At 40.0% G+C, this 27,542-nt stretch overlaps 3 protein-coding genes across 8 annotated transcripts in view; 1 reads left to right on the plus strand and 2 right to left on the minus strand.

Annotated features, from left to right (window-relative positions):
* Nucleotides 1-10,066, minus strand: part of TGFBRAP1 (transforming growth factor beta receptor associated protein 1) — a 33,707-nt gene extending 23,641 nt beyond the window's left edge. The window contains exons 1-3 of one of the 2 annotated variants that reach the window (XM_040657378.2): nucleotides 9,949-10,066; nucleotides 6,242-6,943; nucleotides 21-215 (exon numbers count right to left, since the gene is read on the minus strand). In XM_040657378.2, the coding sequence (XP_040513312.1) occupies nucleotides 21-215; nucleotides 6,242-6,926 (880 nt within the window). In that variant the 5' untranslated portion in view covers nucleotides 6,927-6,943; nucleotides 9,949-10,066. Of the gene's footprint in view, nucleotides 1-20; nucleotides 216-6,241; nucleotides 6,944-9,902 lie in introns of both variants that reach the window. The other variant, XM_416922.7, reaches the window with a different exon arrangement.
* A 1,539-nt stretch (nucleotides 10,067-11,605) lies between these two features.
* Nucleotides 11,606-26,285, plus strand: C2orf49 (C2orf49 homolog). 2 transcript variants are annotated; one of them, NM_001397202.1, is made up of 4 exons: nucleotides 11,606-11,769; nucleotides 13,913-14,079; nucleotides 19,096-19,468; nucleotides 22,820-26,285. In NM_001397202.1, exons 2-4 carry the CDS (start codon nucleotides 13,943-13,945, stop codon nucleotides 22,874-22,876), a joined length of 567 nt encoding a protein of 188 aa, NP_001384131.1. In that variant the 5' UTR covers nucleotides 11,606-11,769; nucleotides 13,913-13,942; the 3' UTR covers nucleotides 22,877-26,285. The 2 variants fall into 2 exon arrangements, with proteins under 2 accessions (NP_001384131.1, NP_001025984.2); NM_001030813.2 differs by having other exon boundaries at nucleotides 11,606-11,767.
* The window catches only part of FHL2 (four and a half LIM domains 2), a 39,351-nt gene continuing 37,950 nt past the window's right edge, over nucleotides 26,142-27,542 (minus strand). For all 4 annotated transcript variants that reach the window (XM_004938513.5, XM_004938512.5, XM_046899120.1 and 1 more), the window contains one exon: nucleotides 26,142-27,018. In XM_004938513.5, coding sequence (XP_004938570.1) covers nucleotides 26,867-27,018 — 152 coding nt within the window. In that variant the 3' untranslated portion in view covers nucleotides 26,142-26,866. The remainder of the gene's footprint in view (nucleotides 27,019-27,542) is intronic.

The raw sequence follows: 27,542 nt of genomic DNA on the forward strand, positions 1-27,542 counted from the left end.
AGAAAAGTGTTCTTTAATACCTTCAAAGTCCTGTAGAATATGACCTTCTTTAAATGGCAGGGTTTGCTTTTGCTGCTGGTCCAGCATGCTGTGCACAGTAATGAACTCCTCATCCAGAGCAACCACATAGGGAAAGCACAAAGCTGCTCCAATCACGTTCTCCGACCAGTGCACAGGAGCACGCTGTGAAATGCCATCTACAGTTGCAAACATGCCTGCAAAAAGAAAGAAGCCTAAGGCTCACACTAATTGAAGAGCATTTCCCCCCCATCAGTATTGATACCAACGTATAGGAATAGCAGGTCTCAGAAGAACAGATGCAGCATCAGACGGCACAATGGCAGCACATCACACCTCCCTAGATCTTACAAACCTGTTGGGTTGCTCAGTTTGAAGTTCTTCTTTATCCAGCACCCACAGAAACAAATACCATGAGGGATGAAAAGAAAAACATTGAAACAACTACCAATATATAATCCAAATGTTTTTATGAAAGTATCTTTAACAATTATGTTGTTCAAATTAATCCCAAACCATAAATATTCAGTGAGATTGGATATTCAAACAACATTGCCTTAGTAAGAGTTGTAGATCTGCACAGCCCAACCTATCCCACGATAGAGGTGCATCTGGCTCTTGCGGCATCATATGCCCAAAGAGGATGCCAGTCTGTATGCAGTTGTTTACTTCTGCACTTTGCCATGGCTAGATTTTCACAGAATGAAATCAGAGTTCCTTCAGAAGAATCACTTCCTGAAAGGTGTCAGTTTTCAAATGTCTTAAAAAAACATATGAAGATATGCTTTATACATCGTTTCTGTATAAGCCAAGCACAGATTTAAAAAATCTTCAATATCCTAATGATACCTATGCTGTCTTATCAAATTAATGATATTCAATCCAGTACCTTCAGTTAATACGGTTGTTTTTTTTTTGCTGCTACTATCCCTTCTTCCTATCTATTCTGTTCCTCCTCCTCCTTGCTTAAAAGTAAGACTTGCTTCTGGATCATAAGCCTTTCCTTCCATTTCTTGTACTTAGTATTCACCAATTCTACTTCCTGAGACTTTTCTACTATTAACTGATGGAAAATTCCAGTCTAGACTTGCAGATGTTGTTCAATAATTCTTTGACAACTGAGCATGATGTAAATTTCTGTTATAAATGTGAACACGTACCACTTAATATCAGAATTCTCACTCCACTAAAAAGACATGCCTATGAATATTGCTCTTCAGCAAGAATGAGCCACTTGGCAGCTGGTAAAATGAGTCTGAGCTCTAAAGGATAGAGGAGATTAAAAGATTATGTTATTCAATTTACAAAAGCTCTTCCAAACAGAGAATAATGAGGCAAGGGAGAGGTAAGGGTAGCTGGGTAGCGGTGCCACCCTGAAGGGAAACAAACAGACAAAAACCTAACACCTCTCCCTCCCTGACCCCCAAAAAGTGAATAAAACAGATGGCTGTGGATTTTTACAGAACTATGGTGTAGAAACTAAGTTTCTGGATCCTTTAAAGCGGCTTTGAAATTACCAACCCTTTCCTCTGACTAATGGTGCTGCACAGTCATGATTTCACATCCAACTATTAGCAAATATTATTTACTTTTACACTAACAAGCTCACTTTTTCAAACAGCACACTGCAGAAAATACTGCTTTGCCACAATATCCTCTCCAAATTGACCTTGATATTCTTACGCTTCGGAAGCAACATTTTATATAAGGCTGACTGCACTACTCATTTTTAATGCCTTCCAGTTGTGACTCCTTGCTATTCTGTACTACAATTCCATTTCAAGAGGTGAGAGAAAAATTCAGTAACAAAGTCAGGAATAATTATATTTGAAATAAAAATTGTTAACATTTTAATATTTCTTTGATATTATTAAAAAACTTTTTCCATTATGATTATTTTTACATCACAGAGCTCTTTTAATCTGCCATTGAAAAAAACCTTTAAGGATGTGAAAAGACAAGCAGAGCAATGTACAGTACTTTTCCAACTCAATATCTGTCTACAGCCCTCAGCTCTCAACAGCTGAGGCTTCTGAGGTAGAACAATGCCATTTCTAGTCTTCGTCAAACGTTCATCCAGGGATAACAGCAACAGCAGGAAGGCCATGGTTCCTGGTTAAGTACAGGATGCACTTTATGATACAGATGAAATCATGGATTGATTTCATATTAGAAATGCATATGCTATCCAAAAGTTATAAAAGTGACTCAAAACACAACAATGCTGTTCTCAGCACTAAGAGATCTACAAATCTGTAGAACCACAGAAGCTTAAGGGCTACCAGAGGACATCCAGTCCAACCCTCTGCACTCAACAAAGGACCAACTTAGATATTTGTCTGATGGACTCCGCAGTGTTTTTGCTTGTTTTCAAACAAAAGTTTCAGTGAAAATATCTGGGAATAAATGCAGTAAGAAAAAGCATGATTATTTACTTGCCTTTTTTAAACAACATGAAAACTTTTGGTTATCTTAAAAGCTGACAGCATGAGGAACACTACAAGTGGGTGAAAACAGGGAACATGTTGGTTGCTACTGACTACTGTGCTTTGTGCAGTATCACCAACTGCAAGAAAATGAACTGCAAAACCTTTTATGAATCATCCTGCTTAGCACAAATGCTTGTTGCACATTATAGGGTGCAGCTGTCCATTTGTAGGCTACTCAATCACTATGCAACCGTTCAAAGCATGCACCACTGAGAAGAGACAATGCTGGAAAAAGAATGAACTATAATTAATTATATAAAATTTATATAATCATTGAATAGTTGAAATTGGAAGGGAACCTTCCCTCTAAAACAGGTTCAACTCATTTACTCAAAACCTAATCCAATCAAGTTTTAGGTATCTTTGAAAACAAACTCACACCCTCTTCAGGTTCCATACTTTGACCACCATTATGAAGCTTTTTCTTAAATGTTGGTACAATCTATGCAAGCTCTCACTTCTTCAGACTGAACAGTCCTAAAACTGCTTAGCCTCTCCTCAAACAAAATGCAACAGTCATCTTTGTATCAGCTACTCTTCTCACTTGTGTATCACATACAAGCTTACTGTGGGTGCAACGCAAACCACTGTCTATGTCATTAACATCAGTATTGTCCTCACTATTGGTCCACTGGGGTACACAGCTTGTGACTGAACTGAAGCTGGGCTTTGTGCTGCTGCCTGCAACCCCTTGAGCCAAGATTTCTATCTATCTCACTATCTAGCTTGTTCTTCATCTGTTTGCCTGTAAGAATGTTATGGGAGGTAGCATGAAAAGCGCTGCTGAAGTCCACGTTACTACTCTCTCCTCATCCACCAAGACTACCAGGCAGGTCAGACAATTATCATTTTGTAAAACCATGTTGATTAATCACAATTAAACACCTCAGACTTTTTCTTTACTATGTCCTTTGGCAAGTGGTTGCCTCCCTCATTCAGTAGTGGGCACACATTTTCCCTAGCCTTCCTTTCCTGTTAATATACTTGTAGAAGCTCTTTTTGTTGCCCTACATGGTGTCAACCAGATTCAATGCCAATTGGACTTTCGCTTGCACAGTATCATGACCACATGTATGGATGATGTCTCCATATTTCTCCCACTTCACCTGTCCCTTCTGCCACCTCTTGTGAAACCATATCAAAAACCTTGCAGAAGTCTACGTAGATAACATTAGTTGCTCTTCCTTTCTCTAATGATGCTATCTCTCCATCATCAAAAGCCACCAGATTGGTTAGGCATGATGTGCCCTTGGTAAAGCTGGCTGTCACAGATCACCTCCTTGTCTCAAATCACAGAATCATATAATCCCTACACTTGGAAGGGACCTTTAAAGGTCATCTAGTCCAGCTCCCCTGCCATGAACAGGGACATACATGGCTTGATCATGTTGCCCAGGGCCTGATCCAGCCTCACCTTAAACGTGTCAAAACCTTTAATACTCCAGGGACAGTCACACCAATTGGTGCTGGGAATGTACTCTGTGTCAATATATAAAAACTGTTTTTTGAAAATTAAGTAAGGCCTATGCTGTAGAAAATCAGATTAGAAGCATAGAACAACAGCTTCCTGAAATGAAAAACTGAGTTTTACCAAGCAGAGTTTCATACATAATCAGAAATAACTGATTTTCAATTTCGTATGTATTAATTACTGGACAGAATGAAGATGTACCAAAAAAAAATCAAGTTCCCACTATTTTTCAGACAACGAACTACACACTAGCTGCAAGTAGAACCAAAGTAGTGAATAGTTAAGTTTATAGATCAACCATGAACAATTCTAATTTTCTCTTTGCTTTAATGCTACATTAAAGAAACTCAGATACTTTACTTTAAAATGACGATGATTTCAAGCAGCTGCTTGATGTCAATTCTTTGTTTGTCTTAACTCAAAATCAAGTTAACCTAGTAGACAAATGTCTGTTTAAACCCTATAAACCCAAATATACCAATGTAGAATACTTCCACCTCAGTAACGAGAGTCTGAATTCAACATAGATACACTACCAAGTGCCAAATGAACGTCTTAATTGATCAGATGTACAAAAGTGAAACAAAATTGGCACTTAAGATTCATATCAAACCTTTCCGAGTCCATTCACTTTACAGCAGAAGCTTACCTCAAACGCTAAGATACACAGCATTTGTATTATGAAATTGCTCAACTATTTTCTCAACTTCAAAAAAGGCTAAATTTGCCAAGAATTCTACTGAAGAACTGCCAGGTAGATAGTACTATACAAAGCTACAGCAGGAGTAGAACAGGAAACAGATGATTAGAAAAGATCAGAAGCTGAGTTTGGCAAGGGAAAGCTATATAGTAAGTAGCAGTCTTACTAAGTCTGAGCTTAAGATTTGCCTGTGCTATGGAGAAATAACAAAGCTTAAAGTATACCTACAGATGTAGATTTGCTTAAGATATCGTATATCTGATATTTTCAGCACAGGACAATCTGCTTATACAGGAATACTGGTTTCTCTAAGGGCTTTACTGTATTGCCCTCTTCTAGGAAAAGAGATAAAAAAAATCTAACTAAAAAATTCTTCCTATTTTTTGAATACATATCCATTCTTCTAAAAATAAACAAAGTAGACAGATAAAACCAAAGCAGTTGAAAAGAATCTGGTTTCATTCACAAAAAAGATATTAAAGAATTAGATCTCCTTAGAAACATGCCAAAAGGAATACTTCCAGACACTGAATTCACAAATTTTAACTTCCATAGCACCACTAAATTGATTCATGTTGATAAATTTATGTTCACATCTAAAGCAACAAATAGTTCTAACGTAGACTGTATAACCAATATAACTTCGAAAAGTCTCAAGTCTAAAAAAACAAGTACATCGCAGAACATCCTCAATTTGCATAAGGAGATATTCTAATTAATCTCCACTTCTATCAGGAAAAACTGGTAAGTTGATAAATCTCTTGCATCCTGGTCACAAACTGCAAATTCAGTCTAAACAATTGATTACACTCGTGCTTTTCTTAGGAATTTATTAAAAAAAATAACAACAACAACAAAAATGAAACACCTAACTATTTGAGATCTATTTGTATTATTCTATTCCTAACATGCTAGGAATTATATACAAACTGCATCTCCTAAATGTAGAGTCATATGGTAAACAGCATGCAAGTATAATGCTTTTGGTCTGGCAACTCCAGGATATTGCAGCTTTTCCAAAAAAAGCTCAAGATTACTGAACTCACAGCATTTGTTGGTTTAGACAAATTGCAGCAGCATTAATCCTTGAAGTTATCTATTAGAGGAGAGTGCTATTTCTCATGATCTAGCTCTATTTTTGCAAAACTGAAAACTACTGCTAAAAAATTAGAAATACTACTTCTGACTAGCGTGACAACATCTATAGTTCTAACAGTTTACTTCTGGATGACTTAGGATGAAGATTAATTCTCCTAACAGTTCTTTTTAGCACAGTAGTAAAACACACCCATATGCTAGCCTTCTACTACTTACCCTGTTAGGTGTCTATATAGATACGAAGCTTTCTACCAACATGATTAAAATACAAATAACCAGATTCTTCTGCATTAAGATAGGAGAGCAATAAAAATGTTAAGTACCAACAATTTACCATTGAACTTTTTAATCTCGGCATTCCAAAACAGACCTGTGAAGAAAGGTGTCATTATTCTGTAAAATACTGTTACTTAAGCTTTGACTCACGAGTTCAAAAACTGAAAGAAAGAGTAAGCTTAGTCTCACCTAGCCCTCCAGGACCAGCCAACAGGAACTCTTGTCTGCCTATTCTTTTCACAATGGGCCGTTTCTCATCGCTGCAGTAGGGAAATAGATCCTGGGAGATGCCAGTATTGTAATTCAAAATTATATACTGTGTAGTAAGTGCAAGACATAAGTAATAACCATCTACAGCCACAGCACAGGGTTGCTCTGGGGTAACCACTTCCTTCACTATCTGGACCCTGTCTTCAAACACCATGAACATTTGAATGGTCCGTCGCTTGACTGAGATAATGCAGACTTCAACACAGAAAGGGTCCCCACTCACAGGATTCTCATTTAATGTGAATGTCACAGCTCCTTTGATTCTAGCGCCACTGGGAACAGGTTCCAAGTTCATCATATTAACTAGTGTTATTGTGTTATCACAAAGCACGAGAAGCCTGGTGAGCGCAGAGGCTGCTTTCAACTCACTCACGGGCTTCTTGAAGCCCAGGTATTTATGCAGTTGCTTGGTGGCTGCAAAAGTTATTTTTCCAGATGTTGATACCTTCTCATCCAACATAAAGTGATAGATAAAGCAGTCGTTGGTTCCAATATAGAGGTTCTTTCCACAACACTCAATGCATTCAATGTTGATGTGATTTTTGTCTCCCATTAACATCTCCCGCTCAACAGCAGAGACGAGCTTGAAAGCTTTAACACTCATCGTGTCTTCTGGATGATCTGATTAAAGAGGAAAAAAGTTATTGACCTCCATGCACGCCAGTAAAAGAAATTTAACATTCACCTGTACAAATGCTGTATTGTTTTAACTTTAATGGTCATACAATTGTTTGAGTTAGATAGGATCTTTAAAGGCCATCTAGTGCAGCTGCCCTGTAACAAACAGGGACACCTACGTCTGGATCAGGGTGCTCAGAGCCCCATCCAGCTTGACCTTGGATGTCTTTAGAGACAGGAAATCCACCACCTCTCAAGGCAACCTGTGCCAGTGCCTCACCATCCTTATTGTTTTAAAAAATAATTCATTATATCCAGTCCAAATCTCCCCTCTTTTAGTTTGAAACCTTTTCTCCTGTCCTATCACATGTCCTATCCATGCCCTATCACAACAGACCTCGCTAAAGAGTCTGTCCCCTTCTTTCTTATAGCTCCCCTTTAGACACTGGAAGGCCACACTCAGTTCTCTGTGAAGCATTCTCTTCTCCAGGCTGTATAGCCACAGCTCTCTCAGCCTGTTCTCGTAGGGGAAATGTTCCATCCTACATACCATTTCTGTGGCCCTCCTCCAGCCATGATCCAACAGATTTGTGCTCTTATTTCCAACCAGATTACCTGAGCCAGTGTGAGCACATCAACAACCACAGAAGTTATCCAAATTCTACACTTTCACTATACATCTATTCTGAAATAGATCCAACACAACACTAGCTATTTTAGCAATGGCCAAAAACTTGAACATAGGAAATTCCATACAAACATGCAGAAGAACTTCTATATGGGAAGGGTGACAGAGCACTGGAACAGGCTGCTCAGAGTGGTTGTGGAGTCTCTTTCCATCAAGATACTCAAGACCTGCCTAGACACCTACCTGTGCAAACTATTGTAGAGTGTTTGTTTTAGCAGGGAGGTTGGACTCTATCTGTTGAGGTTCCTTCCAACCCCTGCAATTCTCTGATCACCTGCTCATGAAAAGATATAAGCTTTGGCTCTCGGATTTCTAGAGAAGCCACAAGGCTTGTAACGCTACAAGTTAACATCTCAAGTTGCTTTACTTTTTTTTTTTTTAACCTTTTTTTCTATTTGACAAAATTCAGACCTAATAGAACTTACAGTGAAACATCATGTGAAGATTCCATTTACCCCATTTCCTATTCTTCACTCTTCAGTAGTAAAAGCCATACATTATTTTCCATCTACTTTATTATAAAGTATGCAAAGCATCACTCAACTCACCAAAAAGTGATTTTTTTTTTTTAAATATCAGAGTCAGTTTTATTTAGTGTAACTCACATAATCTTTATATCAGACTATATGTACTGGCAAGCATTACACAATCATAGAATCATAAACGTTGTAAAGGACCTCTTGGAATCAAGTTCAACCCTGCTGCTAAAGCAGGTTCCCTACAGCGGGTTGCATGGGAAAGCATCCAGGTCTTGAATATCTCCTGAGAAGGAGACTCCACAATCTGTCTGGGCAGCCTGTTCCACTGCTCTGCCACTCTCACAGTAAACAAGTTCTTTTTTTTGTGTCGGTATGGAATTTCCTGTATTGCAGTTTTTGCTCCTTGTCCTGTTGCTGCATACCAGTGAAAAGAGTCTGGCATCATCCATTTGAATCCTGCACTTCAGGTATTTATAAGCATTGATGAGATGATCTCTCAGTCTTTCCCTCTTCAGCCAAAACAGACCCAGGTCTCTCAGACTTCCCACGTAAGATAGATGCTCCAAGTCCTTAATAATCTTTGTGGTCCTCCACTGAACTCTCAAAGTTCCTCATCTTTCTTGAACTGAGGAGCCCAGAACTGAACACAGTACTCCAGATGTGGTCTCCCCAGGGAAGAGGAGAGAGGGAGGATAACCTCCCTCAATGTGCTCTTTTTGTACTCTTCTTGATGCACCCCAAGACAGCATTCACCTACTTGGCACACTGCTGGCTCATGGCCAACCTGTTATCCACTAGGACACCCAGGTCCTTCTCCGTAGAGCTCCTTTTCAGCAGGTCAGCCCCTAACCTGTACTAATGCATGCAGTTATTCCTCTCCAAGTGCAGGACCCTATGCTTGCTCCTACTGAACTTCATCAGGTCCCTCTCTGCCCAAAGGCACAGCCACACAGTTACTTAGAATGCACGGCCCATGCAGCACTTGCTAAGCTCAAGTAGCAAAATCACTGAAATCACAAGAGTTTTTGTTCATTATTGCCACGACCAATCCAGTAGACTGACTTTAAGTGCTAAGTAGCACTTCCAGTTCTGCAAACCATACTTTTCCTTTCACAACCAAGCACTGTCAAAGGAGCAATCCAATTTATGAAGCAATTAATACTGCTTACAAATCAGTTCAGGTAATTTTACCATACTCTAAACTTGTCTTACTTCTATAAGGAATCAGAAGACAACTCTGCTGAACTGCGGACCATAATTACTCACCTTTTAGCATGTCACAGAATCATAGAATGGCCTGGGTTGAAAAGGACCACAATGATCATCGAGTTTCAACCCCCCTGCTATGTGCAGGGTCACCAACCACCAGACCAGGCTGCCCAGAGCCACATCCAGCCTGAATCATCCACTCATGAGGCCTCCCCTCAACGTTCACTTCCCAGCAGCAAAGCAAGCTGCCGGCTCATTACTCCTGACTTCCCTGGACGCAGGGACGACCCAGTACCCGTTAATTACGAGAGGTGCGCGCCCTCCCCACCCGCCAGGTAGCACCTTACTGGGCACTCCGCTCCCGACACAGCCGCCCACCAGTAGCTACTGGCCTGCCCCACGTAAACGCGCTCCTGCAGCCGAAGCAATGTTCTGCGTGACGGCCTAACGCAGCCCGCAGCCCCCAGGCTGCCGGGGCCGCTTCCGTGCCACAGGCGCCTCGCCCCCCGCCCGCTCCCTGCTCGCTCACACCCGCAGGCCACGGCCCCAACCTCGCGTCCCCCACCCACCCCACGTCCCCCGGTACCTGCGAGCGCCGGGCGCCGCCACACCGAGAATCAAGCCTGCCGTACCGAGGCCTCGCAGCGCGGCGCCGGCAGCCGGAGCCAGGGCCGCGCCGGGCCTGAGGCCGCGCTGTCAGCGCCCGATCCTGGCCGGTGCTCCACTTCCGGTGCTGCCAAGGCCCCGCCCGGCGCCAACGTCACCGCTTCCCGCGGGGTGAACCCGAGGCATGCACGGAGGGGCGCCTTCCCGTCACGTGGTGGGCGGGGTTTGTATGAGCGCCACCCAATTGGGGCGGGGCCTGTCCGGGCACCACCCAATCGGGGCGGGGCTGAGTGTGCCTGCGTCATGCTAGTGGTGTTTGGGTCACGGCCCTGCGTCACCTTGGAACTACAGGGAGACGGGTTGTAGTTCAAGGTTTACACGGAGTTCTGCCTGCGGGCCTCTAACAGCAAAATGGATATGCCATTCAGGGTCTGGGTTTGTTCTAAATTATAAATTATACAGCTACAGACCGAGCCCTATCTCCAGGCTACTGAGATAAGCAAAGACTAACAAAGCAGTGGTTACAAAAACAGAAACAAAAGAGACCGCAAGGAAATAAGTCGTAGAAGTCACCAGAAGCTATATATGAATACAGCACATGGAATAAGGAGCAATAAATGCTACAACTTTGCTTACTTAGTTAAACTGGTGACAGGACAAGAGGTAACAGCCTTAAGTCAGACCAGGGAAGGTTCAGGTTGGATACTAGCAAATATTTCTTAGAAAGAGTGGTGAGGCAGTGGCACAGCTGCCCAGGGAGGTGGTGCAGTAACCGTCTCTGGAGATGTTTAGAAACTGTGTGGATGTGGCACTGAGGGACATGGTCAGTGGGCATGGTGGGGGTGGGCTGCTGGTTGGACTGGGCAATCTGAGAGGTCTTTTCCAACACTACTCATTGCTTTTGCTTCTTAATTAACTGGAGAGAGGGTGACTTTTTACAGCATCTGATAGTGATAGGGCAAGGTGAAATGGCTTTAAACTAAAAGAGAGATGACTTAGATAAGGTGTCAGGAATTAACACTTCACTCAGAGGGCGGTGAGGCATTGGCACAGCTGCCCAGAGAAGCTGTGGTGCCCCATCCCTGGAAGAGCTCAAGGCCAGGTTGGATGGGGCCCTGGGCAGCCTGAGCTGGTGGGGGGCAGCCGTGCCCACAGCAGGGGGTGGGGCTGGGTGGACTTTGTGGTTCCCTCTAACCCAAACCATTCTGTGATTCTGTGATTTAAGCAACTCGATATCAGACAGGTAGAAAAGCCACAAGTGTAGGACATCAAGGTACTGGTAAGTACTTGAAATTACATTTTGTGTTATAACAGCAACAAAAGTAATTTAGTGAACATAATTCCCTATTCTTCTCCTTCTAAATGGATGATCAGTTTATTACCTCATGTTAACAGCTGGTTATATTACTTCAAAATTACAAATGAACTTTTGCTATTGCAGATCCACTAACATTAACTGCAGTTAGTGCTTCTATGGACAAGATTTAGTTTTAATTTAATTCTATAGCAAAGCCCCTCGATGCAGCAGCACAAATATTTTTCTACTTTTGTATGCTGAGGAGGAAACCCAAGCATAACCCAGTTACTCCCAGCCTACTTGCAGAGCTCATTGGGTGGGGTTACGTCACACGCACCGCGTCACTTCCGCCGTTAGACCCGCCCCCCCGCGCCCGGCAGCCTTGTGGGAGACCGGAAGTGAGCCGTCAGGGGAAGAAGATGGCAGCGCAGGGAAGGGGTCGGGTGGGTGGTGGCAAGGAGGAGCGTGTGTCGGCGCGTTCGGATTCGGAGCTGCTGCTGCACCCGGAACTGCTCTCGGAGGAGTTCCTGCTGCTTACGCTGGAGCAGGTGTGCCTGAGTATCGCCCGAATGCGGGGTGGGGTGGTGGGAGGTAGCCCTGACCCTTTCTTGGGGGAGGGAGGCCTCCGGCCCTGCGAGTTGTTGTGTCTGTCCTGTTTATTTATCTGTTGTATCCTGCAGGTAGACTCTTTATCCAAGCTCCTACTGGAAGTTTCTCGCAGTTTCTCTCTGCTTTCCAGTTTCTGTATCGCTCTTCACAAGAACGATTCATTGGGGGGGAGGGGGGGAAAGGGTGATTGTGCTCTCTAGGGTGACTACTTGCTTGAAAAAGGTATGCAACCTGTGAGCTATCCATGTGTTTTCAGAAGGCTGTGTTTGAACACTACCGTAGCTGCTGGAGAATAATAATCCATGTTTATACGTTTGTGAAGCACTACTTGCATATGGTAACATTACTTGTGAAGAGATGGCTTTTCTCTCTCTTAAAATCGGTACATGCATCCTATGTAATCAGTGAAATTAATTTTTAAGTGTACCTGATTGAAAAATTGGAGTTTGAAAGTGAGCTGTAGCCTATTACATGACGTTTCAGTGGATGTTATTTGGAGCTCTACAAGTTTGAGGTGAGTGAAGCAATAGTCATCTAAGGCTTTTGTATGAGCTTGCTGAATTTTTGTGTACTCTTAGAGTCATCGAATATCCTGAGTTGGAAGTGATCCACCGGGATCATTGAGTCTGACTCCTGGTTCTTGAACATGTACTTTACATGCACAGGAGCATACAGATCTTAGGCCCTATTAGAAGTCATAAAACATTAAAACCAGTGGTAGCAGAGGTTTGACCTGTTACTAGTGATGCCTAGTTTGTGTAAAGTCAGTGTTTTTACTCTTAATAAATTCAGAAGGTACTAAACACTTGTTTTCACAACCTTGTATATGAGCAGAGAGAAAATTGGTGTTCTCTTATAACTGGCAGGTACTAGAAATCTATCTTATCACCTTACGTATAGGGAACTGGGGAAGCAGATCTCTACGTCTGGGAGTTTCAGTTGCATTATGCTCCAGTTGCCTGGTTTTTGGAAATATTAAAGAGAGCTCTAGTGCTGTAGTTGGATTCAGGGCGGCACATTGAAGAGTGTGTAGAAGTCTCATTTATTAACACTATGTCTGTAACTTGTATTACTATATTCACTGGGGAAAAAACTGTAGCGTTTACATGATGATGGTCTGTGGGGATGACCTGTGTGGGGGAAGATACTGAACTGCCCAGTGCTGGTCACAGCTGGACCTGTTTGTCTGACAGTGGTGAAAACAACACATCGTACACTAGAACTTCAATCAGTAACATGTGATATTGCTTAAATGTTCTTCACTCTGGGTGGCAGTGTCTAGGGAAGCAGAAGGCACAGGGAACGTGGAGGAGTAGACAGATAAGCACACAGAGGAAAACGAATTCTGTTTCTCCATGAAAAACTGAAGTTCTTGGGAATGTGACTGGAGAACCACTCTTAAAAAGAGGTACTGCATGCAGATTAGATATGCCTCTGAGTGGGCTCCATCCTGTGGAGAGCTAAAATGGGAGCAGGGAATACTCCAGGTAAATTGTGTCCTATAGAAAAAATCCATACTATGGCAGTGGAAAATGCATAAGGAGTAAGAGATAATGGCCATTAGACAGAGGCTTAGGAAACACTTCTTTCCTAATCTCAACTTTTCTCGTTTCCAGTGTGGATTACACTTGACCCTTCTGGTTCTTTCCATGAGTCAGTGGGAAATGCAGGACCTGGGGATTAGCTATGAAAGTTAGCTGTTAGCTCATCTTTTCACATAACTCCTCATGTGTGTTCTCCTCTGTCTCCTTTTGTGCCCTCGGTCCCTAATGGCTGCTTCTCTTTCTTAGAGGTATTTGAGCAGAGGTGCTGTGTTCTTTCCTGGTTGTCTGAAGCTTTGGTGTGCAGTGGGTTGTTTTCATCATTTTCAGAGTTGTCTGGATATTGCTATCATTGGCACAGGGCACTTCATGGCCTCCCACGTAGTTCCTCCCTGGAGCCCTCTCACCTCTAGACCTCAATCTGTTGGTCTGAAACTCTACTTCAGAATGACTTTTGAATGGTGACATTTTGCCATTAAATTGCTAGTGCTTTGAATTTGTCATAATAACAGGTTTTTTTTTTTTTTTTCCTGTTTCCCACAGAAAAATATATTGGTCAAAAATGATGTGAAGATGGACAAAGATGGGCTCACAGATCTCTATATTCAACATGCCATTCCCTTGCCTCAGCGTGACTTACCAAAAAGTAGATGGGGGAAAATGATGGAAAAGAAAAGAAAGCAAAATGAGCCAAAAAGTGAGAATAAAAGGTAATTTAACATTCAGTGGGATAAGTTGGAGAATTTGAAAAAAATGCATTTAGTTTGTTCTTTGCTGGTCTGATTATTACAATTTGTACAGGTTTTGAATGTTGTTACAGTTTATAGAGAATGCTCTTAGATCTTCTTTGTCAGAAATGTTAGATTCTGCTATTGTGATACTGGGGAAAAGGGAAAGAATCCTTTCTTTCTTTTTTTTTTCTGTCATCTAAATGTTATTTATGGTATCTAGTTAACATTTATGGTATCTAGTTGCTTTTTATGGGTACATTTCAAAATACTTTCTAAGGAAAAGAAAAATAAAGAAAAAAATATATTATTTCTTTCACCTTTTAAGGTGAATCATGTTCATGGTGTTTAAGACAAATATACCAGAAGCATATTTAACTATGACTGCTGGCTGAACAGAGTTGGTCTGCTGAGTCAGGAGAGTGTACTGCAGCAATTTTGTGTGTCCAGTTCATAATGAACATCTTCCTGTAAGAACCTTTCTGCCTTACGTTTAAAACCACTGTTTATGTCTGATCAGAAAGCAAAATCTTCTCAGAAGTTTCCCCTCAGCCTTCTGCCTGTCCAGGACTTTAACTTTGATGTGATATGTAAGGGTGGGAGTTTGATTTAATTCTACCAACAAATGCTAAAGGAAAGGTGGACATAAATTCTCTTAATGTGTTTTTGTAGTATTACAGCTTGGTAAATTCATGAGTCTGCTTTATCCTTACTGAGGCTTCTAACAAGGAAGAGCTAGACAAATTCTGGCAAGTGAATATATACATATATATATATATATATATATATATATATAAATATATGAATTTAAAGCAGTGGTTAGGATACTAAATTGTCTTAAGCTTTTTTTCTTCTTTTACTTCCCCCAAATGCATGAAAGGTCTGTCTGTAGCTTGGTCTGTGTGTGATTTGAAGATAAAAGCATGAAGCGACGTCTCAAATAACAAGACACCATTGGTGTGCTAAAATAGGTGGAAAAGAATTTTTTTTATCAAAGCAGTAAAGATAGCAGCCTGGATGTTTTTGAGGGAAGGAGGCCGTGCTTATTTTTAGATGGGAGCAATGGCCTCTTCCTCGTGTCTTATGTAGAGTAAGTTTAGGAACTGTTATTTCAGTACACTAAAACTAATTCACTATTTTCTGGGTAAATAATCTGTGAAAGTAGCAGTGTTTAATCTACTGGTCTGCTTTTCTTTACTTATGGCCATTAGTATTTAACATCTAGATTTCCAAGCTTAATCTTTTGCTTTGATGTTAGACATTAAGATTTTCTGGCAGTTGCTACTTCTGCTTGTATTGTGTCTTTCTTTCTTGAAAATATATTGGCAAAGCACCACCCAGGATAGTTGAGCAGATTTTACTGCTACCATTACTAACTTCAGAGAACAGGAAGCAGATAATAGAATTTCAGCACTTAGGGTAAATAAAAGCTGCACGGAAAAAGCTTCACTTCTGCTGTATACATGGCAAGAATCAAGGAAATCCAGTCATCTTTTTGGATGCTACAAGACGTAAGAAAGGCTTTTTCTCATAGTTATGTTCATAGGTTAAGGAGAATTGATATGATGTGCTGAGTAGACCTTGGCATTCTTGTTTTTAAATACAAAACAAAACACCTAGATACTCTGAGGATGTAAGTTAAGTGCAAGTCAAAGATACTAAGTAAATGTGTTGTTAGCTCAGTTTGAAACTCAGATAAGCTGACTAAATAACAAGAGCTTTCTGTTGCATTCTTCTGTGGAAAGTACTGCTCTTCATAGTGTGCTAGGATTAATGTGGGGCTTGGGGATTTGATCAGCAGAGTTCAGTGTGTATGTTTGCATATCTCTAGTTGTGGTAGATGGGAGGCCAGAACATTAATAATTTTAACTGAAACTTAATACTGTGTTGAATTTAGTTATACTGATGGTGATGACACTTCCTAAATGATTTTCTGTTTATCAGCTGAGCTGCAGTATCATGTTATACTTCAATAATAGAATCAAATATCTGAGATCACAGTTTATACATCTTATTTCTCAATGCTGAACGTGCAGACAGTCATAAGAATGAAGGCATTCTCTCCAACTTAAAACATTTCAGAATGCTTTTGAGTATTCAGGGACAGTTAATTTTGCAGAAACACCTGTATGGACATCTTGATTGCTGGAAGGAAGAGGATGGTCTCAATCTCATGATGTAGATGTCGTTTCTGAAGCACAGTGGAATCTGAAGAATCTTACCCGCAAACTCTCAGTCTGTGGGAGCCCTGTCTCCATACATGCTCAGGTCTTTGGCTCATTATTCCTCCTTAATAGTTTAACAGGCCTCTTTGGCATCCTCTGAGAACTGCTAATGAACTGAAAATACTGAGTTCAGTGTATAACATGGCACTTAGGACCAGTTCTAAAAACATCAGTGGAAGAGGTGATCACCTGCATGTTCTATTAACTTAGGATAATACATGGGATTAACTTAGGAGTTGAGAGTTAAACCTACGCTTCTCCCTGATTTTAGGGTACTATCTTAAGTACCGGACTGGGCTAGACAATAATAGAGGCATTTTTTAATAAATTGTCTTCACAGGCAGGAGTTGCTCCAGAGGCCATCTTGATTATGTGAGTGATCTGAGTAATCACGTGAAAGAGCAGAAGCTCAGATTGCTCATGCAGACGATTTTTTGCTACCTGTATTGAAGCTGGTGTTCTTTAACATGCGCTAGGTAATAAACAGCAGGTTTAGAGCATGCTCACCGTTCAACCTGGCTTGTAGAGCGTGTAGAGCACTTCTCCAGAATGCAGACATGCATTAAAATTGAGGTTTCACAGAACGTCTTGCAGAAGAGGACAGGATCTCAAATGATCCTTTTCAGCTGTTAGCTAAATTCAGTATCCTTCCTCTGAAGAGTGCTGGCTGGTATGAATCCTGCTCTGAGGCTTTTAAGCTTCCTGTACTTCATGTAAAGGAATGAATGTCACACCTGAGGCTCTTTGTCTTTTCCATGAGCCATATATCTCCAAATTACATGTGACAGTTCTTGATAGTACAGTGTCCAGTTTTGTTTTGGAATTTGTCCGAAGTGTTCCTTTGGGAGCATTATTGGTATTGCAGCATGTGGCTATCTGCACAAATTCTACCACTTTAACATTCAGTTTAGAAACAATAACAATCCTGCTAGAATTGCAGTTAGTTCCTCACTTAATAGTCTTCAAGCTTAAATAACAAAAAAAGACAAAAAAACCCAACTCAGTAGGGGAGATGCTTTTAAGTTAAGAAAGGTGACTGAAAAAGGTATAACATTCCTTATTTCACATAGTTTGTAGCAAATTTTTGGACACAGCCAAAGTGAGCAAAAAGTACCATGTTTCATTTTTGAAGTATGCATCAGCTTTTTAAGCTTCTCGAGTGAAATCATACTCCTTAATTTAACAGATGAGTTAACTACTACTGCTGTTTCAGTGAAACCTTATCCATGGGTAGTTAATGCTGCTGGCCTTAGAAGCTAATCACGTTCTTTAGAAGCTCTCCTAGAAACCACATTTAGCATGGATAGCACATTTAGTGAAGCGTTGTCTGATCTCTTGATAAATGTTCCAAACAAAATTAAGGTCTCTCTTTGTCTCAGTTCTGGGAACCTGATGAATGGAACAAGACGAGGATTGTGTGATGTGTATTGTTGTGAAGATGTAGTAATGTAGAAGCAAATCTGAAGATTTGGGCTTTGAGACCCTGAACTGTTACTCCTTTCTTTTTTTTTTAAGAAACTGCTGGTCATGGTAGAAATTGTACAAGAGATGTGTAATTTCTTATTTTGATGTGAGATTGATCTGTAGGTACCGATCCAATGTTTCAAGTCAAACAAGTAAAGTCTCTTCTTGTGGCTTCCTTTAAAGTCTATTGATACCTAATGTTGATACTGCCAAAGGTACAAACTGATGAATGTGTTCCATTGCTGAAAATGCTGTAGTTCAAGTTTTATTCTTTTGTTTAATGTGAGATGACTGAACACTAAGTGCATACTGAAAACTGAAGTTTCTGCATAGAAATATTATAACTTAATAGTGTTGGTTTATTTTTTTTTAATTTGTTAGATATGCACAGTTTCTTTGCTGTTCTAAAGCAATGCATTTTTAAATCTCTAAATTTATGTAGAGTATGTATGATAGAATTGTGGATTGTTGGTTTTTCTTTTTTGCCAGTCAGGATGTTTGCTGATATTAACTACTGTTTTGATGTTATTTTGACAGTATTTCTTTTCCTTAAATTAGCTTTTACTAAATTGGGCAGCTCTGACTAGACGTAGACTTAAAAGCATATTATTCAAAAGGCATTAAATAAGCTTAGGGATCCTGTTCAACACTTAATTTGAAAAAGATGTATGCTTTTATTTCTTAATGATTTTGTTCCTTATCTCATAGTTGTTTGATATCACGGTCTTAAGACAGACAATAAAAAATGAACAATTGAGGAATCTGGAAGATTTATAAGTATCAGACTATTAGATCCTATTCTTGAAAGGGGGCTCACACTTTCTCAAATACCTTCTGAGGTATTACTTAACGCATATTATCTCTTGTTATTCGGAGTAGCTACAGAGGTATAGGAATGCACTCTTAGAATATACTACTGTAGTTGTCTACCTAGGAAATTCCTCACACAACCCTCTTTGACCTCCTTTGTGTTCTATCCTCCCCCCTCACCACTCCTTTCTATTTTAGAAGCAATTCCTATCGCTAGAATTTCACAGAATCATAGAGTGGCTTGGGTTGGAAGGGACCTCAAGGATGATCAGCCCCCACCACGGGCAGGGCTGCTAGCATCCACATTTAATTCCAGACCAGGCTGCCCAGGGCTCCATCCAGCCTTGAATTTGGAGCAGCTAAGAGTTTAAGATCACTATTTTGGGATGCACTATTACTTTAGGCAAGATGCTTTCATTTTTACTGCTCTTGTCTTGAGTCTGCTATTTTTGAACTATCTGACTTGTGTTTCTGATAGTTCTACAATTTGCATTTTCAGCGTTACAGCGGTGGAAGGATTAAGGAAACGGCCATTAATTGTTTTTGATGGCAGTTCAACAAGCACAAGCATAAAGGTGAAGAAGACAGAGAATGGAGCTACTGATCGCCTAAAACCTCCCCCAGCTGGAAGCATCACTAATACTGTGAGGAGATTATCAGCTCCTTCAAATGCCTCGACATACATTTCAGCCTCCAGTTTATCAGAGGACGCTAAGCTGGAAGTGAGGAATAATGAGGCAAAGCAGAACAATATTTCAAAGACTAATAGCAGTGTATTGGTTAATCTGAAGACACACCCTTTATCTCCAGTAGCAGGAACTACTGTTGTGAAGTTAAAGAGATCTGTTCCGAAAGATGAATCTGATTTGCCGGTACGTATGGTCAATGTCTTGTTTATCAGTTTATCAAAACTTGAAGGAGCCAAAGGTAGCCCCTTGCAAAAGCTTCCAGGGTTATTTTATGTAATAAGAGAATATTTACAAACGGGCAAAGTAGTAGCTGGTTTGGGAGAGATGGAAGGAAAAGGAAATGAAGTTCTTGTTTATGGGAAGCTTCTGTATAAGAGACAGCTCTGTAGAAAGCGTGCATGTCTTTGTAAAATGAATAGGTAATATGTAAGGTATTGCTGATGGCAGAGTCAAACAGAGCAAACAAAATAACCATATTGTAAGTATTGCAGAACAGCATGGACACCCTGGTCTGGTTTTTGTAGTTGGGAAGAAAAAAGTGTAATGATAACATTTGTAAAAATCACACTTGAATGACTGAGTAGGACAAGCTTTAATTTGTCAAAGTGAGGTAGGAGATGTTGCAGGAACTGAAGTGAGATGCTGTGAGCTGTAGAATGTATCCTTAAAGGAAGAAGGCCATCTGTTTTAAATCTCACGTAGGAATTGGCAAGAGGGAGGCAGGAATTAGATGAGAAAATCTGGAGAGTTGCCTAGATTGAGAACAACAAATCATCTTAGTTGAGTGAGAAGTCAAAAGATGAGTGCTCATTTTGAGCCTTGGTGATCTTAATCGGGTACCTGGTCTCCTATAAGAGATCTTGAAGGGAAGGCTGCTGTTCTGGAGTAAGAGTCAGAGCTGTTAATCATAAAGGTAAAAGTTACCTTGATTCTGCATGTCAGAGTTAGCTGCAAAGAAATTTGAAGTAGAGGAGAGGTCTGTGCAATGGGCGGAGCAGAATGAAGCTAATAAGCTGAAGAGATGAGAGAAGAACTGAGGCAGAGTATGTGACTTCAGAAGGGCATACTTTTGAAAATGTAAGGATTGGCGCTGAACGTGGCTGTAAGTTGAGGAGGAAGATGCAGCAGTAGTCTTCTATTTTGTTGTAACTGTTATCAGTCTAAGAGCCTGTTGGTGAGCAAGGAGCAGAGCGAAATACTGGGCCAGCGCCTCTTTGAGATGTGCCGCATGAGTCTTCTATTTGTGTTGTATCACTTCATGATGCAAACAAATTAATGCAAGGGATTTTTCATATTTCTGCTGTAAGAAGGAATACTTGGAATAAGTTCAAGCTTCAAGGGAGAAAATAGATATCTGATCTCAATTGAACTGCAGGGAGAGCTTTAGACATACAGTGTGCAGTTACATCAACTGTTTCCTCTGTATTGCCTTGTACAAAGGTTTCTGTTCATCTGTTCAAATTCTTATGTGAAGGAATGCAAGAAATGTATTTGCTGCATGATTTGATAGGTTCCATCAGACTTCTGTTAAAAATGAGTGCATAAACACACTGCTATCTCCTGTGCTTTGGCTGCAAAAACCCCAGGCAATGCTGCAGGCTTGGGGCATAGTGGCTGGACGACTGTGTATTGGAAATGGACCTCAGGATATTGGTCAGTGCTCAGCTGAACATGAACCAGTAGTGTGGCTAGGAAGGCCAAAGGCATCCTGGCTTGTGTCAGAATTACTGTTGCCAGCAGGAACAGGGAAGTGATGATCCCTCTGTACTCAGCCCTGATGAGGATGCACCTTCAGTACTGTGTTTAGTTTTGGGCCCCTCAGTACAAGAAAGAATTAAGACCCTGGAGTGTGTCCAGAGAAGGGCAGTGAAGCTGTGAGGGTTCTGGAGCACAGACCTTATGAGGAGCAGCTGAGGGAACTGGGGTTGTTCAGTCTAGAGAAGAGGGGGCTCAAGGGAGACCTTGTTGCTCTCTACAACAACCTGAAGGGATGTTGTGAGGTGGGAGTCGTCCTCTTCTCCTATGTAACCAGTGATAGGACTAGAAGGAGTGGCCTCAAGTTGTGCCAGTGGAGATTCAGGTTGAACATTAGGAAATACTTATTCTCCAAGAAAGTGATCAGGCACTGGAATGAGCTGCCCAGGGTGGAGTCACCATCCCTGGAGATGTTCAAGAAATGTTTAGATGTTGTGCTAAGGGACATGATACAGTGGGAACTATTGATGATAGGTGGACAGTAGTGGATTGGATGATCTTGGAGGTCTTTTCCAACCTTGGTGATTCTATGATTCTATTCTGAAAGACAGCTTTAACACCTTTTACAAGACTCATGACTGTGGCCCTGAATCCGCTTTATGCTGGAGAGGTTTGTTTCCTACTACCCACATCACCAACTCTGACACGTAACTTTCTTAGCCACAGCTTGTTGTCCAAGGTAGTACTGTAAAGTTCTGTTACATGCCTTGGTCTTGCCTTGTGATTCAAAGTTGTTAGAAGGTAGGCAAATGTGTCAAATTGATATTATTTTACTGTAGAATGTGATATTAAATAGGAAGTAATGCAGGCGAGAGGAATCAAAATGTTTGGCCAATGGTTGCAGAGTGCAAAAGGTGCCATATTTTTAGCATAATGAAGATTGCTTCTCAATGAAGTGATTTTTCTTTTTAATTGTTATTTATTCTGCAAAGAAAAACTGAAGTTTTCATGCAGAAAAGCCTGGAGATACCCTTCTGATTTTTGGGGTCTGATTATCTACAACCTCTCAGGGTTTGAGACTCATTATAGCTGTAAACTCTTAAGGAGAGGAGAGATCTCTGGATCATGCCAAAACTAGTGTATTTCAGGATGTTCTGAATAAACCACTCTTTACTCTTCTTTTTAGACCTATTGAAAGTATAATTTCTGACTTTTTTCTTCTTTTAAATGGTGAAGGCTGTTTGTTTCACCACTTAAATCTCCAGTTTTTCTACTTTGGAGTTAATGTCTTCTGGTTTCTTGAAGTAGAGGAGGAACTCTTGAAAGATGAATTCATTTCAGGCTCTGGCAATTACTTCATGCTCTTAGGCAGATTGTTACAAAGGAAAACATACTTCTTTTCCTGATGTTTACTATTTGACGGAAGCAAATTCGTTTTCTAGTTCTGTTTTTTTTCCCCTTTTATAAAATCATATTTTCTAATGTGTTTTAAGATGGTAATTTGAAATAACTTCAGATGTATGTTTTGAAGCTCTAATTTGTACCTTTTACTAAGATGCATAATTTTCCAAACGAGGTATTTTTGCATAATTAATTCAAGGATTAAGGAAAAGCAGAAGGCGTACATGATTTGCGTGTAGTTAAATTCATTAGTTTTATTTTAGTCTCCTCTGGAGGAACTGTGATATTAACTTTCTCCACAAGATGGCAGTAGAAAGCTGCTGAAGTAGCATATATCTGAGTACGTAAATAATTAGTGCTAATTTTGAACGTTGCAGGTTAATTACTAACATTAGTGCGATACGTCTAAGAATACTTGTGTATTTTCTTCTTTTGCAGAATGACCTAAAGCCTACAGAAGCAAAAAAGAAAATCCAGCATGTTACATGGCCATGAAGCAGCTATTGGTGCTCAAAACATAAATGTTACTTCCGTATTTTCAAACAGATAAGTCATATTTGAGCAATTTAGGTACACTTCTTTTTAAACCATGCAGGGATTCAGATTGCTGTGAAGTTTTAACAAATTTAAAAGTTCCCTGTTGTAAATCTGAAGTCATTATCACCAGTCACCTTAAGAGCGTCTATTATTTTAAACCAAGTAATTTATTTTCTCTTTAAAAGAAGGTAATATTACGATATACTAAACCCTCCGCTTTTGTTTTTCAAGATTATTATAGTTCATCTCCTGCACATCCCTACAGATCACATACATAAATACTATTTCTTGTTTCATTTTTGTTTTCAGTAAGATTCGCTTTTTGTTCCAGTTCTGGGTAAGTAGTTAAAGTAGTTAATGAGATTCAAAGGGATCCCATGAGTGTTCTTGATTACAAAAGAAAAATAATTAATTTAGATGAGAAAACTGACTGGTTCTACTAATAAGATAGTTTGAGACAACTTTCTGTTTCCTTTCTGTTGCATAGAATATGAGTGTAGAATTCACAGTGCAAGTTAGGTTGGTAATAAGAGATGAACTATTTAACAGCATTACTTCAAATTGAAGTTTCTCTTACTGACTTATGAAATAAATGCACAGATGGTAGTATGATGTTCAACTGTCTGATAGGAATCTTTGAGAGGAAGTAGTGAATGGATTAGTGCCGTGTTATCTTATACACAAAGGCACGTTTTACACACATGAAAGTGTAAAAATGTGCCAATATAGCAAATTTGCTTGTTTTCCTGGTTACAGTCGTGCTGATAAAATATGGGGAAAGTTTATGGAATGCATGCCAGTGCTTTTTCAACTTTCTAACAGTCGGAGAGGGATAAGGTCAGGAAGACAAAGAAGTACCTTGAGAGCATTAGTGTATGTAGGCGCACATTTTTCTCCCTAATTCTTTTATTCCTTTTTCTTCCTGTGATTGTTTAAGGTGGATGATGGTTTTCTGTGAAACTTGAAGTTTCATCTGGATCAATTGGGAGTGCTCTTATAAGGCAGGAATCAAGTTGATGGCAACTTTTTAATTAAATCTCTGTGGCTCAGGGTGAAGCCCATCTAGATCCATTTTAGGTATGGACGATAAATAACAATAATGCTTCCAGACTTAGTACCCACTTCTGTATCCACTTAACTCACTAAAAGAAGCTGTCAGTAGTGATCTGAGAACTTGTTTACATTTTTTTAGATTGGTTAGTGTTAAAACCAAAAACTGTAGCGTAATTCAGTACTGACAGTTCTCCATTCACTGTTACGACATAAAAGGCACTTCTTGAATGCTGTAAAATGGTAAGAATGTGTGTGTTTTGAAATTGTGTGCTGTTTCCCTTTTACTAAACACTTGTGCATTTTTTGTACTTGAGTACAGCAAACTTTAATGTAATGTACATTTTGTATGTAAAGAGTTGTCTTTTAAGTAGCCTTATCCTATTTAAATAAATTCAATTAAAAGCAAACTAAGCAGTTCTCATTTGTTTTTATGAAGCAACTAGGCCACTTCATTTTCTACAATTATACTTCAGTGGACTTCAAGTGACTAGAATTTGAAGCTTACGTTGTAGAGGGCTCAGTAGCTTTGTTGGAGTTGTAGCAGCAGTTAGTATCATGTGAAGTGCTGATCCTTGCATTAGGGTAACTTGAGAGGAGTTCTGTTTTGTGGGTGGCTTCCTCTTATTTAGAATCTAGATTATATATTGTCATAGTTCCAGTTGGTAGAAGAGTGTGTGTGTGTTAAGGAGTCATTTGCAGAACTGTACTGGAATGGTATCCTGATGCTAGTGCATGGTCATAGTCATCTTTAAAGCTAAAATGCTTCCCAACTTTGCCATGTTTCACCTACCTTTCCTTAAAGCCAGGACCATTCTATTTTCTTTAGTAATGTTTGGGGGGCAAGGTGCAAACCATGCTTTTCTTACTGTCCTACACTGCTCCCCTGGATAATAGCAGTCCTTCTCTTAGCAAAGTACTAGAGCAGAGCTGCAGTGTGCTGGGGATTGCCAGGACCCCAGAGGAGAGTAATTGAGGTAGGTGGTCTCATACTTTGGAAGGTATGGATATAAAAAGGATTGTTTTGGCTTTTCTTTACTGCAACCTTAATTGTAGAATTAAGTGACAGTAGGACAGATTTTAGTCATTATTTAGTGAGATTGGATTGGCAGGATATGCACTTCAAAACTGTCAGATAGCAAAGTTCTTCAAACTATACAGTAAATTAAATCTGATCCAAAACACCTTTTTATCTTGTTGAAATATTGAGAGTGGAATGGCCTGTGACTGCTTGATGCTTGGTACTAAGAAAAAGAAAAAAACATTAAATTCAAGAGTGGCAGCAAGAATTAGAAGCAAACTTACCTTGCACAGTTAGATACAGAGTAAGTACAGGCCTAATTCTGCTTTCCACATCTGAAGATCGTAGAATCACAGAATGGTTTGGGTTGGAAGGACCCTTAAAGACCATACAGTTTCAACCCCCTGCCATGGACAGGGACATCTTCCACTAGATCAGGGTACCTGTGGCCCCGTCCAGCCTGGCCTTGAACACCTCCACCTCAAGCAAAGTTTCTCTGGGCAATCTATTCAGTGCCTCACCACCCTCATAGGAAAGAAAGATTCCTGTTGGAAGAGTGGCATTACTTTCCTCCTCTTCTGTGATATAAATTCCATGCAAAAGGTATACTGGGTTTGTGCTTTGCATAACATGGCCGTGTTCCTTGAAGTGTGCTGTGGGAAGATGGTTATCATCCAATGGCTTATTTTTTCTTAATTTTATTGCCTTTGTAGCAGATATATAGCAGAAATGATGCTATAGCAAAGGATGCTACATATTGCAATGCAATAATAAAAGCAAACCCTAATGTAGAAATTAAATTGTAAGTTTCATGAAGATAAGTGTTGTTTTAATTGTTTTAACCTTGGTTGCTGAGAAGAGTATTCAGTTTTGAGTTTAAAGCCTACGAACATGCTTTAATCAGCTGCAATCAAATCAGTATTTTTACATAGTTTAGTTTTGCTAATAACTCTCCCAGTGACTGCAGTTAGTAGAAGACTGATGTATCAGCAAGGCCTGTGCGAGGATTGTTTAGTGCCACAATTTCCTAGCAAGTTGGGTGTGCAAAAAAGGTTTGTGTTTGTATGGCTCTTAAATTGTGTTTTGTAAGACTGTGAAAGCATTCTATTTGTAAATATCCAGTATGTAAATGCAGTTAAACCACAATAACAGTTTTGTTTTAAATGACTTTTATTTTTAAAAATACAATGTGCGGTGTAATGTTGACTAAATGTAATACTGACGCTGTCAATCAGAACTGTACTTCACACAATGATCAGCTAGTCATGCAATAAAATGTGTATCTGTTATGAAGCACTCCCACTTCAACTGTTTTATCATTATCTCTTTGACATTGCACAAGTCCTTGCACTTTAAAAAACACCCTCTACGTCTGTAGTCTTTCTACATACTTGACAGCACAAACTAGTCACATAGCTCAAGAACACTGAGGTGAGACCACAGCCTTATTGAAATTGAATGCTGTTTGCCACTGATTTCAATAGGCTAGGGGCTTCACCCTGAATATCCATCTATGAATTTATTGCCTGTGGCCACTGTAATCCTTGAACTGTATCACTTGCTTATAACTTAAATCAAATGCTTCAACTGGAATATTTAGTGGAGAAAAAAAGTGTATTATGTCAGTAACACCCAAATGGCTTTACAGCTCAGGTTTTGCATTAGTTTTGGTTAGCTATAGAAACCTTAAACACCATCCCTGCTACTAGAGTTTCCAAGGTTGTTTTCCCTCTATACTTGCAGAGTTTGAAATTCATAAGAAGCTGAAGTGATGTTAATAGTATAGCAAAACACAGAAGGGCAAAGCTAGTTTTGTGTGTTTCAGACTATAAATTGCAAGCACAGCATTCTTCCTTTCCTGTTTCTTATTTTGAGCGTTAGATATCCTTTCCACATTCAGGGCAGAGGATGTCATCCCTTTCTGTAAGGAAGCCACGGCCTACTAATGAGAGAGAACACTTCTTACAATTAAAGCAATCATTGTGCCACTGCCGCTCTTCGAATGAGATGTACTTGGTTCCTCCGAGACCTGTTCAAAAACAGAAGAAGTTCTGTTACCAGAAGAGAAGAGCCGTTACATGATGCTACTTCAGATTCTACTTCTGGATGGCTATGGACATCTGACATTGTAGTGAAAAAATATTGTTGTATCAAATGTATTTCTATTTGTTGTTGTGTGAATATTGTCACCTTATTCTTGAACAAGTAGGGTTTTCATCGTAGTACCATCAAGTAGTTCTGCTGCTTTTAGCTGAGTTGGTGAACTGGATTGTTAGTACTGGCTGTGGATGGTGGCAGAACTAAACTTTAAAGGTAGAGATGGCTCAGCTCTTAGCTTGCAGCCAAAGAAAAGGAAAGCAATTGCCTTGACCTACAGGAGAATGGTGGTTATTTACAGAGTATTTCTGGTGTCAGAGTAAGTTAATTTTGTTTTGTGAAGAATGCATTGAGGTCATTAGAAATGGAGTCTTGGCATATTGTGTAATGACTTGATTCATAGATTTCAAGGAGGAGTGCTTCAAGATAAGTAGGTGAGCAAAAATAATTCAGAAG

This window comes from Gallus gallus, chromosome 1 (genome assembly GCF_016699485.2).
Source record: "Gallus gallus isolate bGalGal1 chromosome 1, bGalGal1.mat.broiler.GRCg7b, whole genome shotgun sequence".
Lineage (NCBI taxonomy): Eukaryota > Metazoa > Chordata > Aves > Galliformes > Phasianidae > Gallus > Gallus gallus.

Excerpts from the sequence above, each read along its gene's own strand:
- C2orf49 (NM_001030813.2), top strand. The coding sequence starts at position 11,639 with ATGGCAGCGCAGGGAAGGGGTCGGGTGGGTGGTGGCAAGGAGGAGCGT. Across the intron at positions 11,768-13,912 it reads TGCTGCTTACGCTGGAGCAG|AAAAATATATTGGTCAAAAA; the intron begins GTGTGCCTGAGT and ends TGTTTCCCACAG. Across the intron at positions 19,469-22,819 it reads AAGATGAATCTGATTTGCCG|AATGACCTAAAGCCTACAGA; the intron begins GTACGTATGGTC and ends CTTCTTTTGCAG.